Raw genomic sequence first — 16486 nt, forward strand, 5'->3', positions numbered from 1 at the left:
CATAAGCTTGTTCTGAGCAAGAAGAGCATTAACAGCTTCTACTTCCAACACGCCTCTCTTCTGAGCAGTCTCAGAGTTCACAGGATTCCTGTTAGATGAGTATAAATATTGGTTGCTTGCAATCAATTCAATCAGCTCAATAGTCTCCTCTGGTGTCTTCTTCTTGTGCAATGAACCGCCTGCAGAGGTATCTAAGCTCATCTTGGACATCTCACCCAAGCCTTCATAAAAAAATATCTAGTTGGGTCCACTTGGAGAACATGTCCGGAGGGCATTACCTAGTCAGTAGCTTGTATCTCTCCCAAGCTTCATAAAGTGTTTCTCCCTCCTTCTGTCTGAAGGTCTGAACCTCTAATCTAAGCTTAGTCAGCTTCTTTGGCGGGAAAATTTTAGTGAGAAACTCTGTAACAACCTTGTCCCAAGTATTCAGACTCTCCTTTGGTTGTGAATCTAGCCATAGCTTTACTTTATCCCTCAGAGCAAACGGGAAAAGCATGAGTTTGTACACCTCTGGGTTCACTCCATTTGTCTTCACAGTATCACATATCTGCAGAAAATCAAATATAAATTGATTTGGGTCTTCATGAGGAAGACCATGATACTAGCAATTTTGTTGCACCAGGGTGACCAATTGTGGCTTCAACTCAAAGTTGTTTGCAGTTATAGGAGGCACCACAATACTTTTTTCGTAAAGATCCGCAGTAGGGGCAGAATAAGAGCCAAGCACTCTCCTCTGTTGATCATCCCCATTCGGATTTACCACATTGGCATTAACAGCGTTATTATTTGCCATAGTGGACTCTGCAGCCTTGTAAAGTCTTGCTTGTTGTAAACGTCGTCTGAAAGTCCTTTCAGGTTCAGGATCAAAGTCTAAGAGATGTTCTTTGTCTCTATTCCTGCGCATACACAAGCAGAAAACAAGAAAAAATGGGACTCTCTACGTCAGAGTACAGAGAAGTCCCTGTGAGATCACCTGTGTAAAATAATAAAATAAAAATACTAAATAAAAAATAAAAGAAATTTGAAAATTTTAAAAGAAAAAAATAAACAGAAAAATTAAAATAAAATTAATTGGGTAACACCAAACTTAAATTCAGAATTAAGAAAAAATATTGATACTAAAATATTTTATTTTATTTTATTATTTTTTTTTAATTTTTTTTTATAATAAAAATAAAATAAAGTTAGAAAGAAAAGATACGGTAAAAGAAGGGGGGGAATGTAAACGAAAGGGAGAAAGAAAGAAAATTAATCGTAAACGAAAACGAAAAGAAGAAAAATTAACGTAAAAAAAAGAAAAGAGAAAAATTAACGTAAAAAATGCAAAAGAAAAAAAAGAAAAAAAATAATAAAAAATATAAAAAAAATTATTTAATCTAAGCAATCAAACAACGAATAGTTGTTAATCACAGTCAATCCCCGGCAACGGCGTCAAAAACTTGATGCGGTTTTTTTACAACCACACTTACTAACCGATAAGTGCACCGGGTCGTACCAAGTAATACCTTACGTGAGTAAGGGTCGATCCCACGAGAATTGATGGACTAAGCAACAATAGTGTTTGATAGGCTTAGTTAGACAAATAAAAATTGGTGTTGAGATGCAGTATAAAAGAGATTAAACAATATAAAAAATATTGAAGAAGGGCAAGTAATTAAGTTGGGAATAATATATAGAGAAGGCAGTTAAGGTTTCAGAGTTATCTATTTTCTGGATTGGATTTTCTTATTAACTATTTTAATTATGCAAGATTTAATTCATGGCAAACTATTTATGACTAGACCCTAATTCCTTAGACCTTCCTAGTCTCCTCTAAAATTCATCAACTGCCAATTCCTTGGTCAATTAATTCCAATTAGAGGGTGATGATCGAATCCTAGTTTATATGCCACAAGAATCCTAATTATTCAAAGATAAAGGGATTATATGTCACATATCCCGTTAAATACAAACAATTAGAAATTCAGGATAATATGTTTTCAAGCTATTGTTCAAGTGAAGAGCTTTTCCAAGTTTTACAAGAACTCAAATAGAATATGGGTCATACTTCCGTTCCACCCAAATTCATAAAATAAAGAACGAAAACAATTATTGAAATATAAATCAAAACATGAATTAAAATAGAAAAATAATATTATCAATCCATACAATAGACAGAACTCATAACCTTAACAGTAGAGGTTTAGTTGCTCATGGAAAAGAGAAAATAAGGATTCAGGTAAAAAATGTACCCCTAATGGGATGAGGTGGAATCTCCCTCAGAACCCCCCCTCCAAAGGAAGGAAAGTTTCTCCCTTTTTATAACTAATCCTAATAAATTTAAAATCTAATATCTAAAACTAAAAATTAAAATAATATCTTTTCCTAGAATTAAAATTTGAATTTAAATTTGAATTAATTTAAATAATCAAATCTTCAATGGATGGATGGGGACCACTTGAATTGTCCATGCTGCAGCTTCTAATCTGTGTTTTCTAGGCTGAAAATTGAGTTAACACAGCCCAGAAATCGCCCTCAGCGTCTTCTGTTAATTCTGCAGATCGCTCATGTGACGCGTCCGCGTCGTCCACGCGTTCGCGTCATTTGTGCAGATTCCAGTCCACGCGATCGCGTCATTGCGATTTCCTCCATTCCGCGCGGTCACGTGAGCCATGCGTCCGCGTCGGTATTCGCTGGTCATCTCCTTGGCTTCTTCTCTTTCTCTGCAGAAACTCCATCAAATTCCGCCAAATGCTACCTAAAATAAACAGTATTGCACAAAACTCAAAATGGCATCCATAGTGGCTAAAATATAATTAATTCTTAATTAAACTCAACAAATTAGATGCAAATTCACTAGGAAAAGATAGACAAGATGCTCACGCATCAGTAAGCAAATGATAACATCGTTAGTCAAATAATAGATGGAAGGGCTAACGTGACCATTTTTAAATCTTTTGAGACAATTTTGATTAATTTATTCTTTCGGGATCTAATTTAGAGATCGGATAATCTTTCAGGGACTAATTTGGCTATTTACTCATCAAAACCCATTATGTAGCTTTACAAATACCACACTCGTATCTGTGCCATAGCAATTGGCAATGTAGTCATCAATCCCTCGTTGATCCTATACAATGCTATCTTCATTCCTTCCTTCAGGTTCAATTTAATTTTTGTTAGTTCACTTATTAAATTGTCTAACTGCACTGTTTTTTTTTCCTTTTATCTATCTTTCACAATGCAAGACAAGACCTCCAAGAAGGTAATTGGCAAAGGTAATGAAATTGATTATCTTTTTTGTGCTAAGAGTCGCAACCCACACCTAATATTGCTACTTGTCACTCTATTTCTCTTGTTAATACTGATGTATGGCATGCTAGACTAGGACACACCTCAGAAAAGGTTTTGAATAATCTTAGTCATGCTTTATCACACAAACCTCTCAAATTCAACCATTCTAAGTGTCTTGTTTGTCCATTCACCAAGCTTAGGCGTTTGTCTTTTCAATCAAATAAACAATTTTACCTTTGATCTGATTCATTATGACATTTGGGGACCCTATCGCGTTCCCACATGTAATAACATGTGATACTTACTTATCGACTTACCGTTGTTGATAATCATTCAAGATTTACTTGGATTTACCTTTTTGAAGAAAAAATCAAATGCTACTGATGTTCTTATCAATTTCTGAGGAAATCTGTTCGGTTGCAGAGTGTGGTGGTGAGGCAGAGGAGTTGCTCTACGCAAGAGAGGGAGACTCAGAAAATGTGAGATAGCAAAGAGAGGCAAAAAATGTGATTTCATTATTGTAAACTGATATATATACACTCAATGTGAGCCACACATTTGATAACTGCCTGACTAAATTCCTTACACTACTTTAACTAATTTTGATGTTAATTTACTAAGTGGGACAACTTGTTATAAATGCCGCCAAACTATCGATCTACTTTACTATAATCTGGCTACATCCCCCCGCAAGTTGGGGTATGAAATTTAATCAGACCCAACTTGACTTCACAAGACAAGAAAGGATTAGGGGCTACAGGCTTAGTCAAAATATCAGCAATCTGATTTGCTGATGAAACAGGGAGCAGCTTCAAAGTGCCTTCTTGGACCTTCTCTCTCAGAGTGTGGCAGTCAATCTCGATATGTTTTGTTTGTTTGTGAAACACAGGATTGGCTGCGATATGTAGTGCAGACTGGTTATCACAGTACAAGGTAATTGGCTTCAGAGGTGTTGCGTGAAAATATCGAATAAGGAAAGAAAGCCAGATACCTTCACATGTGGCGAGCGCCATTGCTCGATACTCCGCTTCAGCAGAGGAGCACGCAACAGTTTGTTGTTTCTTGCATCGCCATGACACCAGGGACTTGCCAAGGAAAAAATAAAATCCAGACACAGACCAGCAAGTATAGGGACAAGGTCCCCAATCTGAGTCAGAGAATGCTGTCAAGTTGAGGTGGTCTGAAGCTGAGAATAGAACACCTTTGGTTGGAGCACCTTTGAGATACCTCAGGACATGGAGTGCTGCCTTGAAGTGGGTATCAGTTGCACAGTCCAGGTATTGACTTAGCTTACTTACTATAAAACATATGTCCGGATGAGTATTTGTCAAATAGATTAGCTGTCCAATCAGTCTTCTGTATGCAAAAACATCCTGCAATTGATTCCCTAACGACTTTGACAATTTTGTGGTGTAATCCATAGGTGTGGTGATTGGTTTTGCATCTTGTAGTCAAAATTTCTCAAGGAAGTCCAATGTGTATTTTCTTTGATACATTGCTATGCCTCTGTGGCTTCTAGCAAACTCGAGCCCCAAGAAGAATTTTAATTCCCCAAGATCCTTAATTTTAAACTTGTCATCAAGCAAGTGTTTCACTCTCTTAATCTCTCTAAGATCATTCCTGCCTAAAACCAAGTCGTTCACGTACACAAGGATGCAAGTGAATGATGCAGCTGTGGACTTAGTAAACAAACAACTATCGGCCTTGGACTGAGAGTAACCAAACTGAATGAGCATGCAACATAATTTCTGGTGCCATTGGCGGATGACTTGTTTGAGGCCGTACAAAGAGCGTTGTAGTTTGCAGACAGAACCAAGTGGGGCTTGAAGACCTAAGGGTGGCTTCATGTACACTTCTTCGGGCAAGTCACCATGTAAGAACGCGGTATTGACATCGAGCTGATGCACAAACCAGTTTCTAGTCGAAGCAATGGTGAGCAAGACTCTCAAAGTAGTTAGCTTAATCACAGGACTAAACGTATAAAAAAATCGAACCCAGCAGTTTAGGTGAATCCCTTTGCCACCAATCTGGCTTTATGTCGCTCAACTTCACCATTAGACTTAAACTTGGTCTTAAAAACCCATTTACAACCAATCACCTTCTTTCCTTTGGGCAGAGGAGTCAGTGTCCATGTCTTGTTTTCTTCAAGAGCATTGAGTTCATCACTAATTTCCTTCTTCCAACAACTATGAGTGATTGCCTCCTCATAACTTCGTGGTTCAATGTTAGCAGATAAAGCAATCGAAAAGGCCCTGTGACCTGCTGAAAGAGAATTCAAGCACACATAACTGGAGAGAGGATATTTTTTGTGGCACTGACTAGAGGACTGTTGATCAGTGGTGGTGAATCGCATACAATGGTAGTCTTGGAGGTAGGCAGGTTTGTGTTTAATTCGAGTGGATCGTCGCACCTCTGGCTGCACATTAGGCAGTGCTAAATTCTGCATAGGTGGGTGTGATGTATCTAAATTGCGACTGTGAGCAAAATTTTGCGAATGTAAATGTGGTGAAAAATGTGAATTAGGGATAATTGATGATGCATGAGGAGTGAATTGAGATGTTGCCATGGGTGTGTGAGTGCAAGCAAAATCCGGGGCTAGATTAGGGGGCGTATATTGAGCTGCAGGAAGCACTATATTATCCAGCCATTGTGTATTAGTGCATGGATCCGAAGTGGGATCATGGTGGGGAAAAGGATCAACATGTTCATGTGACTTACAGTTAGTAGTTGTTTTTAAAGAAATGGGACCAGTGGTATTTTTGAAAGGGAAGAACTGTTCATAAAATTTCACATTCCTTGAGACTAGTATCTCTTGGATTTTTGTATTTAGTAGAACATATCCTTTGGTGCCTGATTTAAATCCTAAGAAAACACATTTTCTAGCTCTAGCGTCAAGCTTTCTTCTATGAGAAACCAAAAAAGTTAATGCATAAACCAAACAACCAAATACCTTGAAGTGTTTAATATCCGGTAAGGTATTATATAAGATCTGATAAGGGCTACAAGGTGCTATCTTATTGTGAGGTGTTCTATTTAACATGTGGATGGCATGAGCCACGGCATAGTGCCAAAAACAGAGTGGTAAATTTGAATTAAAGATGAGTGTCCTGGCTACGTTCAAGATTTCTTGATGTCGTCTTTCTACCACCCCATTCTGTTGTGGAGTTTCCACACAGCTGGTTTGGTGTATAATACCTTTGGTTTGGTAGAATGAAAGCATCAAAAATTCTTGACCGTTATCAGATCGAATGCACTTAATGATTTTATTGTGTTGAGTTTCAACAAGTTGGACAAAATTTTCAATCAATTTTCTGACTTCATATTTGTTTTTCAAAAAAAAAAATAACCAAGTGAATTTACTTTTGTCTTCAACCACTGTGAGAAAATATTTATGGCCCGAAATAGATGGTATAGCTATAGGTCCCCAAATGTCCACGTGCACTAGATCAAAAATATTTTCAGATTTGGTGTGACTTTCATTAAATGGCAAGCGTTTTTGCTTTGCATAGTGGCATGGAGAACATGGTACATCACTACTATGATATGTAATGAATGGATATGCAATTTTCATTTGTTGTATCTTATCACATGAGATATGTCCTAAACGATGATGCCAAAATGTTGCATCATCTGATGTATGAATGATATTGTGTGTGTGTACAGGAGTCACAGTTTTAGCTACATCACCCTTTATTGTATACATCAGTTCCGGTGCTGCTACCAAAACAGGTTTGATCCGCATTGTATACAATCCCTCCTTTTGATCAACAGCTCCAATCGTCTTCAAGGTAATTCGCTCCTGAATCTCACAATCATGTGCATTGAACAAAAAGGAACAAGAAAGTGCATCTGCTGCTTTTGAAATTGAAATGAGATTATACTTGAAAGTAAGAATATATAAGACATCAGTCAAGTAGAAGCTTGCTGAGAAGAAAATTGTCCCATAAATAGTTGTGACAACTTTAGAACCATTTGGCATTATGACTTGAACATGTTTTATTATTTTAACAGATTGAAAGAAATCGAGTGAGAATGACACATGAGCACTAGATCCTGTATCCAAAATTCAGTCATGACAATTTAAAATATGGCTGAAAATTGATAAAAGATAGAAGGTACCTGCAGATGGTGCATGTACAGATGCCAATTTCTCATTATTTGGGGGGTCACTACATTGTTGTTGGAACAAGGCAAGTAGGGCTTCCTTTTGCTTATCCGAAAACAACCCATCAAGACTGACTCTTTCATCTCTCTGGATTAAAGGTTCAATGCTGCTCTATACATTGCTCGCAGCAGTTATGGAATTTACTGAGTTCATGGCACTTGAGCCATCAGTATTCCTTTTGAATTGATTCCTTTGCATGTGTGGTGGGAATCCATGCTTGTAATAACATATGTCTACTAGGTGACCATTCTTGCCATAGTGGGAGCACAATTTAGGTGTCCCTCGGCCATGTCCTTTACTTCTGCCCCCACGACCCCTACCTCTTCCACTAATTGAACTACTTCCATTGTTTTGATAAGTCCCAAACGCATTCGTATTGATAGCATTTGCCATCATTCTTGCTTCAGGATCCATTGAGTGCATCAATTGTCTCTCTTGCTGTAAAAGCGAGGAGAAGGTTGCTGCTACAGTTGGTAAGGGTGTTACAAGCATTAGTTGGGAGCGTACATTCGCATATTGGTCGTTCAATCCTCGAAGGAACCTAATTACATGGGACTGCTCTCTGTACTCTTTAATCATGTCAAGATTCTTTCCACATTCACAGTTATAAAGGCAAAAACACATTGCAATAGGTCTAAACTCATCTAATTCCTCCCAAATACTCTTCAACTTAGTATAGTAAGAAGTGATGGTGAGTTCACCTTGTCTCAACGAAAACAATTTTTCTTCCAGATCTGCAATTCTGAACAAGTCTCCTTGATCGAATTTGTGCTTCAGGTCCATCCATAGCTTGTAAGCGTTGTTGCACCATAAGACGCTCTGGAGAATTTTTGGACTGAGAGATCTGTGTAGCCACGACAAAACAAATGTATTACAATGATCCCAGGCTCCGAAGGAAGGATCGTCCCTCTCTGGCTTCATTAAGGTTCCGTCGATAAATTGGAGTTTGTTCTTCGATTTGAGTGAAAGTGTCGCTGACCTTGACCACGAATGGTAGTTTGAGGTGGTTAATGGAGCATTCGTGAGTGAAATTCCAGGGGTTTCGCTACGGTGCAAATAGAAGTGACTAGACGAATCTTGCAGCAAATTCATCTTGGATCTTGACGCTTGTGCTTGAAATGTATTGAATTGGTCCATCATGCGTGCAAATTTCTGCATATCGCTCGCCGAGAATGCTTGGTTCTCCGAATTCACCTCTCTGTCATGCACGTTCGATTCCATTGATGATCAAATCGTGTAAGCACTACTTCACACGAATCTCATCAAGGATGTGATCTTGCGCAGGGTAGTTACACTCTTTTTGCAGAGTGTGGTGGTGAGGTAGTGGAGTTGCTCCACGCAAGAGAGGGAGACTCAGAAAATGTGAGATAGCAAAGAGAAGCAAAAAGTGTGATTTCATTATTGTAAACTGATATATATATATACACTCAATGTGAGCCACACATTTAATAACTGCCTGACTAAATTCCTTACACTACTCTAACTAATTTTGATGTTAATTTACTAAGTGGGAAAGCTTGTTATACATGCTGCCAAACTATCGATCTACTCTACTATAATCTGGCTACAATTTCATTGACATGATTGATAGACAATTCGATGCTAAGGTAAAACAGGTCAGATCCGATAATGCCAAAGAATTGCTTCTCAATGATTTTTTGCTTTCAAAGGGAATTCTCCATGAATTTTCTTGTGTAGAGAGGCCTGAGCAAAACTCGGTGGTTGAATGGAAACACCAACATTTGCTCAATGTTGCTAGAGCCCTCTTCTTTCAGTCAAAGGTCAGCATTTTTAAACTAAGAAACGCTCGGTTTCCATAGCAGAGCCTTGGGTAAAAATAACACTCGGTGCAATTATTACACTTAAATCATTTTTATGCTTTTTAAAACAAAAAACTTAACGGTCCTAAAGTAGTGAAATTCTTTATCGGGTAAGTTCTGACCCGCACAAAAGGCGTAACGATCTAGACACTGTCTCAGAGAGAGGTTCGATGAAATAGACATATCTATCAAGATGCGAACTACCTCCACCTGGACAAAAGGACCCTATGAAGCTTTATTGTTTCCTAGAATTGGCTTTGGGCTTTTCTTGTGCAGCTTAGGTAGAGGGCGAAGAAGGCCTCCTTCCGAGGGACCCGACAGTGAGATACCACTCTGGACAAGATCTATTATCATTTTTCGCATCTCCTCAAAAGTTTAGAGTAGGTGAAAATTCGCCCAATTTATGGTGCCAATTGAACTTTGGGGTGAATGCATCTTGATGGCGACCTTCTTGGTGAATAGACTGCCTAGTCCAGCTCTACAACACTGCACTCCCTATGAAAGACTCTTCCATAAGCAGCCAGATTATCAGTCATTAAGAGTCTTTAGATGCCTTGCTCATGCATTCACTTTAGCATCCCAAAGGATCAAGTTCACTCCAAGAGCAGCTCAAGCTATGTTTATTGGCTACCCGTATGGCTTCAAAGGTTACAAGCTTTATGACTTGAGCAACAATAGAGTTTTTATCTCTAGAAATGTCTCATTTGGCGAAGATGAATTTCCATTTGTCAAGATGTCGAGCAGTCCTTCCTCTCTTATCGACAATTTTCCTAAAGTTGTCATGCCTCATAAATTTCACAAGGCCAACATCAATCAAACTCTAGCAACAACTGTCGTTCGTCATCAGCCACCCTTTTCTCCCACTCCATCAATTCCTTTGGAGCAACCTTTACCACCTGTCACAGCCCCAGAACCTGAACTTGTGCCTCAACTCCGGCAATCCTCTAGGCTCTCTAAACCACCTCAGTACCTTAAAGATTACCAATGCCACAACTTTCAACACCTATCCAACTATCATTTCAGTTTTCTAACAGCGGATGATGCAATACCTGAACCCACTTTCTTTCATCAAGTAGTTCGGAGAAAGGCCATAGGTGAGGAGTTGAAAACCATGGAGGCCACTAACACTTGGTCATTGGTACCACTACCAAAAGGGAAACACACCATTAGATGTATATGGGTGTACAAAGTGAAGTGTAAGGCCGATGGCTCGATAGAAAGGTATAAAGCCCGTTTAGTTGCTAAATGCTATACTCAACGAGCTGAAATTGACTATAAAGACACATTTTCCACTATAACTAAGCTCACTATAGTTCGGGTACTCCTATCCTTGGCTGCCATCAATTATTGGTCTTTGCTCCAAATGGATGTCAATAATGCTTTCCTCAAGGGGGACTTATTTAAGGAAGTTTACATGGATCTGCCACTGGGGTACAAATCCAAGAGTCCAGACTTAGTTTGTAAGTTGAACTAACTTGGCTCAAGGAACTCCTGTCAGACTTCCAAATTACAATTCCGTTCTCCATGTTGTTTTGTGACTCGCAGTCAGCCATCCACATTGCCTCCAACCCCACTTTTTATGAACGAACTAAGTATATCGAGATCAATTGCCATTTTGTTCGAGAAAGAATGGTGAATGGGCTGATCAAGCTTATATATGTTAGAATTCAGCACCAACTTGCTGATATTTTCACCAAACCCGTCTTTTAAACTCAATTTAGGAGCTTAATTTCCAAGTTTAGCACGTTGAATCTATACATGCCAACTTGAGGGGAGATATTACGACTAATATGTAAATTAAGTAGTTAGTTGAGTAGTTAGTTAGAGATTAGTTATTGCTGATATAAGCAGGGGTAATTAGTTCATTTTTCTGATTTTCTGTTAATGTTTCCTTCACATAAGCCAACGTGTATGTATATACATCATATGTGAGTTGTGATTAATCAATGATAGTCATTCTCTCACCACATACAATTCTCTCTCTCAATATATATAGACACATTACACATATACCTTGTGTATTGTATGTGTTCCATCAAAATAATGAGTATGTAAGGCCCACATCGGTTGGAGAGGGGAACGAAGCATGCCTTATAAGGGTGTGGATACCTCTCCCTAGCATGACGCGTTTTGACGAGTGAGTGTGGGGGGCTTCGGCTAGCATCCCTATCGTCAAAGGCAAAACCGTGAGGCCTTGTGTGCCAAAGCGGACAATATCGTGCTAGCGAGTGGTCTGGGCTGTTACAGAGTACACGTTTTTTTTTTTTGGACAGGTGATGAGTATACTTTGAAGTATTAAAAATTCTCTCTTTTATTGTTTTGAGTGTTAATGAGATTGAGAAATTCGGATCAGATCTGTGGGTTGGAGCACTGTTTCCAATCTCATCAAGTCCCATGGGGTTCCCCTGTTGACGCTGACATTATTACTTCTTTTTGTGATGTGTTTTTATTGGGGTTTTGCTTTTGAACTGAATAAAATTCTGTTCAAAATTCTATTGGGGTATTGCAGGTGATGTTGGCACAGCAGCAATGGTGGTGGAACCATTGGTGTGGTTATTGTTATAGTGTTAAAAAGTGGTTAAAGTGGGGGTGATAGAGGATTATAAAAGTTTAGAGAAAAAGACAAATAGGTCCCTGACCTTTTGTTCTGCGGACATTTTCGTCCCTAACCATTGAAAAATACTTTTAAATCCCTGACCTTCACAAAACTTGGACGGATCAGTCCCTGACAGAAGCATTTGGATGGATCAGTCCCTGACGGAGGCATTTGGACGGAGGGACTGATCCGTCCAAATTTTGTGAAGGTCAGGGACTTAAAAAGTATTTTTCAATGGTCAGGGACGAAAATATCCGTGCGACAAAAGGTCAGGAACCTATTTGTCATTTTCTCAAAAATTTATTATTTGAGAAAATAGAGACAATAGCAATGTCAAAAGTTGAAGATAAAAGATAGTGACAATTTAAAATTTTTAGTTAATTCTTGTAAAAAATCAACAAAAATTTAAAGTTTTGCTATGTTTGTCATAAAACTCATTTTTCGTAAGTATAACATTAGCTTCGTTTTGTTTACAGATAGTTCTATCAGCATTCTGATTCATGAATTAAAATTGTTTTTACACAAAATTATGGCATCTTTTTCTTTTTCTTTTTCTTTTTCTTTTCTTTTTGGGTTGAAAATTTATTTGTTGCCAAAATTTCATAGTCATTTGGATGACGATGACTAAATTCACCTTTGATCTTGTCGTACGCTAATCAAAAGTCAAAACACCACCAATTTTTGTTCTCCAATTTCAGGCCCCAAGGACGATGTTCAAGTGGTTACAGCTTTAAACTTTAGAATGTAGACCGACCAAAACAAGCATAGGGAGTAGAATATAGAATTTGAAAAGGAATACAAATCTTCAAAAGTTGTTTGATGAGAAGTTATTCCGTAATCTTGGAAAAGACAATCCTACCAAGAACATATATTTACATACCTAATTTAGTACTTTATACGTTAGTCCAAACAAAGATTTAAATATAGTTAGGGATATTTAAGAAATAAACCCTTTTGATGTTTTTATTTAGATTATTTTTGTGACAATTTATAAAAATGCACTACACCTTCAAATTATCCACATAAATTTTAATATTAAAATAATCATCTACGTACCTAGTAAAATGAACATATATTATATCCATTATTCACATTGTTTAGTATTTTCATTGTCTATCTATACTTTTTCTAAATTCAACTCAAAATCTCGTTATTGTTCATCCAAGTTATTCATAAACATAGTCAGGAAGAGAACTATCGGTATTCCTGTCCCAACCTAACTGATATTAGTTAAGTTCATATTCATGATGTGCAACAAAGTGCAAATACATCGAGTTCTAACTGAAAATTACTACAGTTTTATGAATACATAGGATATAGATAGACATATGTAACAAAATTAAAGCATGAAAAGGAAAAAACAATAATAAGCTCAAAATGCATATTATTCAAGTCATAAGAGCAAGCATATCTGACTTACTAAGGTGGTGATGTGTGTCTTCATCTTCCATGTTGCTCAGGGAGCCCCAGTTTGCATCCTGCTTGTTCCAGAAACCGAGTAAGCCGCAAGTGCTTCGCCGCCCATTGTTCGGCCAACTTCTGCTCCTTGGTCTCGGCATCCCTCCTTAATCCGGCTAACTGTTCCCTGTACTCAGCTTCAATTCTACTCAAAGCAGCCTTCTGCTCTTCCTCGAGGGCTTTAATCTTCGCTTCGATTTCTTCCATCTTCTCCCTCCTTCGGCTTGCCTTCTCCGACTCCAACTGCAACTCCACCCTTCTTAACCTCCAGGCTGCCTCTTTCTTATGCGCGGCCAAAGCATGATGTGTTTCTTCCAGCTCTTTGCAGCACTCCACCAACTCAGATATCAGCATGTTATCACCAGAAGCCGGAAAAGGTCCACAAAGAGGCACATTGCCTAAAGCAAACGAAGCATTATCCGGTGCTCTCTCCGGTTGCATCCACGGAAATGGTGGTGTTGCCACGGTTGGTGAGGAAAGACTTAGTGTCACGGATGGTGAATTTGGAGGGCCGGTTGTAGCACTATGACTATGAGAATTGGAAAGCCAAGAAGGAAGCACAGGGGATGCAGGGGCCGGTGCATCCGCATGAAGAAATGGCCCGTTGGAAGAAGCCATAACAAACGAAGGCGAAGGGCTGTCCTTAACTAGCTTCTCGGCGAAACTCTCTAGTATGTGCTCGTACTTGCTATCGTTAATTGGTTCGGTAATTCTGTTAATCTCCTTTTTCTGTCTTAGCTGTTTCTCTTTGAACACTTCCCACCACTTGCCTAATCTCTTAGCAGTCCGACCGGGGACTTCGGCCGCAATTTTCTTCCATTTGTTTCCGTATTTCGCTTGGAGGCGGATCACAAGACGCTGCTCTTCTTCGGTGAGAGATCCTTTCTTAATGCCTGGCTTAAGGTAATTCTTCCACCTTTCTAAGCATGACTTCGCATCCCGGTTAAGAGGCGTGTTCATGCGCTGCGACACAAGATTCCATTCCCTTGGACCATACTGTTTGACATAAGCTCGTAACAAAGCATCTTCTTCAGCTCTCCAACGTTGCCGCTCCTTCATTTCCAACTGCAAATCCCACAACCCATTGCTTGAAGCTTGAGCTCATGTTGTCTCTAGAAAAAGTTATGAAGAAACTCAACACTTCAATTTCACAGTGATAAAAATATACAGACAAGGAAATATCGAAAAACAAGGATGGATTTGGGTTGAATTTAATGCTACAGCAATCCAAGTTGAACTAATAACAGTACTTATATCTTTGTAAATCGATATAATCTCTACCTAAATACATCAACTTATGATTGTACCAATAAAATTTAAAGTCAAAACGACTATCGATATGGAATGAAGGAGCTAGCATGCATATGGCAGAGAACTTTTGTTACACTTTGCGCATAAATGAATACTACCAAGATAACATAAATGGTTAGTTAAGAGGAATTAAAATAATTATACAAATTTAATTAATTGATACTACCTTGATAACATAAATGAAAAAAATATTTTTAAGCCTTAAAAAAAATACAAAAGTGACATACATCATGAAACTGAGTGGTGAAGAAGACAGAACATAGAAAAGAACATGATTATTCAAGGATCAAACAAGTTGACTTCACATCAATAACAAGAACGGCTAGTCTTAGTGCAAAGATTTTGAGAACAAACAGTGAAAATAATCAAGTTGCATGTCATTTTATTTTGCTATCAAGTTTCATTACTTGTTTCAATTGGAAAAACGATCTGATCTTATCTCACTAAACAGGGTTTTCCGTACGGATCAATCTCTGGCACTGGACTAACAAACAGTTCTGAGTACCTATAAATTCCTTGAATCACAAAAACTTAAAAACATTGAGAGTCTCAATTGAAACAGGAAATTCTGAATTAGTAGTTCCATACATTCTTCCAGAAATATTTAGCATTAAAAAAAACCCACGAAATTAACCACATTATCAATGGTGAGAAGTCCAAATCCAAAGCAAAAAGAAAATTCATTCACACCAAACATTGTAGTTTCATATTAATATGAGGAACAAGCATATATAAACATAACCAGATTCAAAATCTAGAAATCAAATTGAAGTATAAAAACCCAAATTCCCAAAATTAAAATAAAATATGAAGAAAAACATGACATTGAACAACACTATGCCACAGGACGCATTATCACTATCAAAATACATAACCATTTTGATAAAATAATAATGAATAATAAAAAAGAACATTGCTGAAAAACCTCACCTCCACCAGAAAGCTTCAAGAACACATGGTTCTGATAAAAGAAAAACAAAGAAGCTTAGCTCTTGAGAGATGCTCAAAGAGTGAAGAGGATGAGCAAACACCTGCTCCCTAACTACTCAGCAGCACCTATGTAACACATTAAAGAACAAAATTTCTGCTCACTTAACTCACTCAAAGGAAAACAAATACATAAAAATATATAAAGAAATAAATAACAGAGTGGGAATGAGGAGGGAAAAAAAAAAGATAAGAGACAGTGTAGTGAAGTCTGAAGTGTAGCTTAGGGGGTTACCTTCTCTCTGGTGAGTGGTGAACTGGTGATTGTGAATAGGGGTTGACGTACTCTTCTTTCCTTTTTCCTTTTTCTTTTTTTTTTTCTTACACTAGTCACAATATGTAATTATGTATGTACGTATGCTTTATTGCTATTTGGTTGAAATTAAAAAATATAAGATAAGTTTAATTGGATTTTTTAAATAAATATTTTAAATATTTTATTTATTAATATAGGTTATTTAGACACCATTTATATTTTTACATTCTATTACATATCTTATTTACAATATAAAAAAATAATTATGAGTATATTTTGTTTATATTGTAAATACGATATGTGAAAATAAAATATGTATAATTATGATATGTTCATAATTAATTTATTTACACGATAAACGATATATATATTTATAAATATAAAAATATATTTTTTAAAATAATAAAAATAATTTAATTTAGATTAATTTAAAAAATAAAAATTGATATATTTTATTATTATTTAAATTAAATAAAATATTAATAAATATTGTAATTACATCATTAAATTTTAAAAAAAAATCAAATATAAGAATAATTACAAAAATTGGATTTATTTTATTGACGTCAAAATCCTCTCTCATTATGTGCGGTTTTATATGTTTTCCAATTTTTTATATT

General features: G+C 37.2%; 2 protein-coding genes and 1 pseudogene across 3 annotated transcripts; all 3 read right to left on the minus strand.

The window, feature by feature from the left end:
- Window positions 1–3950: 3950 nt before the first annotated feature.
- LOC148575023 (secreted RxLR effector protein 161 pseudogene) lies at window positions 3951–4694 on the minus strand (annotated as a pseudogene).
- A 30-nt stretch (window positions 4695–4724) lies between these two features.
- Window positions 4725–8659, minus strand: LOC148575024 (uncharacterized). Its single transcript, XM_088506018.1, has 4 exons — window positions 7759–8659; window positions 6935–7326; window positions 5372–5713; window positions 4725–5171 (listed from the first exon to the last, which is right to left on the minus strand). Exons 1-4 carry the CDS (start codon window positions 8657–8659, stop codon window positions 4725–4727), a joined length of 2082 nt encoding a protein of 693 aa, XP_088362144.1.
- A 4345-nt stretch (window positions 8660–13004) lies between these two features.
- LOC107625572 (transcription factor AS1) lies at window positions 13005–15944 on the minus strand. Of its 2 annotated transcripts, XM_016328244.3 has the most exons (3): window positions 15846–15944; window positions 15554–15679; window positions 13005–14424 (listed from the first exon to the last, which is right to left on the minus strand). In XM_016328244.3, the coding sequence occupies exon 3, from the start codon at window positions 14369–14371 to the stop codon at window positions 13295–13297; it is 1077 nt and encodes a 358-aa protein (XP_016183730.1). In that variant the 5' UTR covers window positions 14372–14424; window positions 15554–15679; window positions 15846–15944; the 3' UTR covers window positions 13005–13294. The 2 variants fall into 2 exon arrangements, with proteins under 2 accessions (XP_016183730.1, XP_016183731.1); XM_016328245.3 differs by lacking the exon at window positions 15846–15944 and having other exon boundaries at window positions 15554–15693.
- Window positions 15945–16486: the final 542 nt, after the last annotated feature.

Source organism: Arachis ipaensis, chromosome B2 (assembly GCF_059453495.1).
Source record: "Arachis ipaensis isolate K30076 ecotype BB chromosome B2, ASM5945349v1, whole genome shotgun sequence".
In the NCBI taxonomy this organism is placed as follows: domain Eukaryota; kingdom Viridiplantae; phylum Streptophyta; class Magnoliopsida; order Fabales; family Fabaceae; genus Arachis; species Arachis ipaensis.

What these genes read in the sequence shown, in the direction of transcription:
- LOC148575024 (XM_088506018.1), bottom strand. Translation starts at nt 8,659, where the DNA reads ATGGAATCGAACGTGCATGACAGAGAGGTGAATTCGGAGAACCAAGCA. An exon ending in TAGTTCAATTAGTGGAAGAG is followed by an intron (nt 7,327 to 7,758) that starts GTAGGGGTCGTG and finishes TTTTGGATACAG; the next exon opens with GATCTAGTGCTCATGTGTCA. An exon ending in CTCTGCCCAAAGGAAAGAAG is followed by an intron (nt 5,172 to 5,371) that starts GTGATTGGTTGT and finishes TTTGTGCATCAG; the next exon opens with CTCGATGTCAATACCGCGTT.
- LOC107625572 (XM_016328244.3), bottom strand. Translation starts at nt 14,371, where the DNA reads ATGAAGGAGCGGCAACGTTGGAGAGCTGAAGAAGATGCTTTGTTACGA.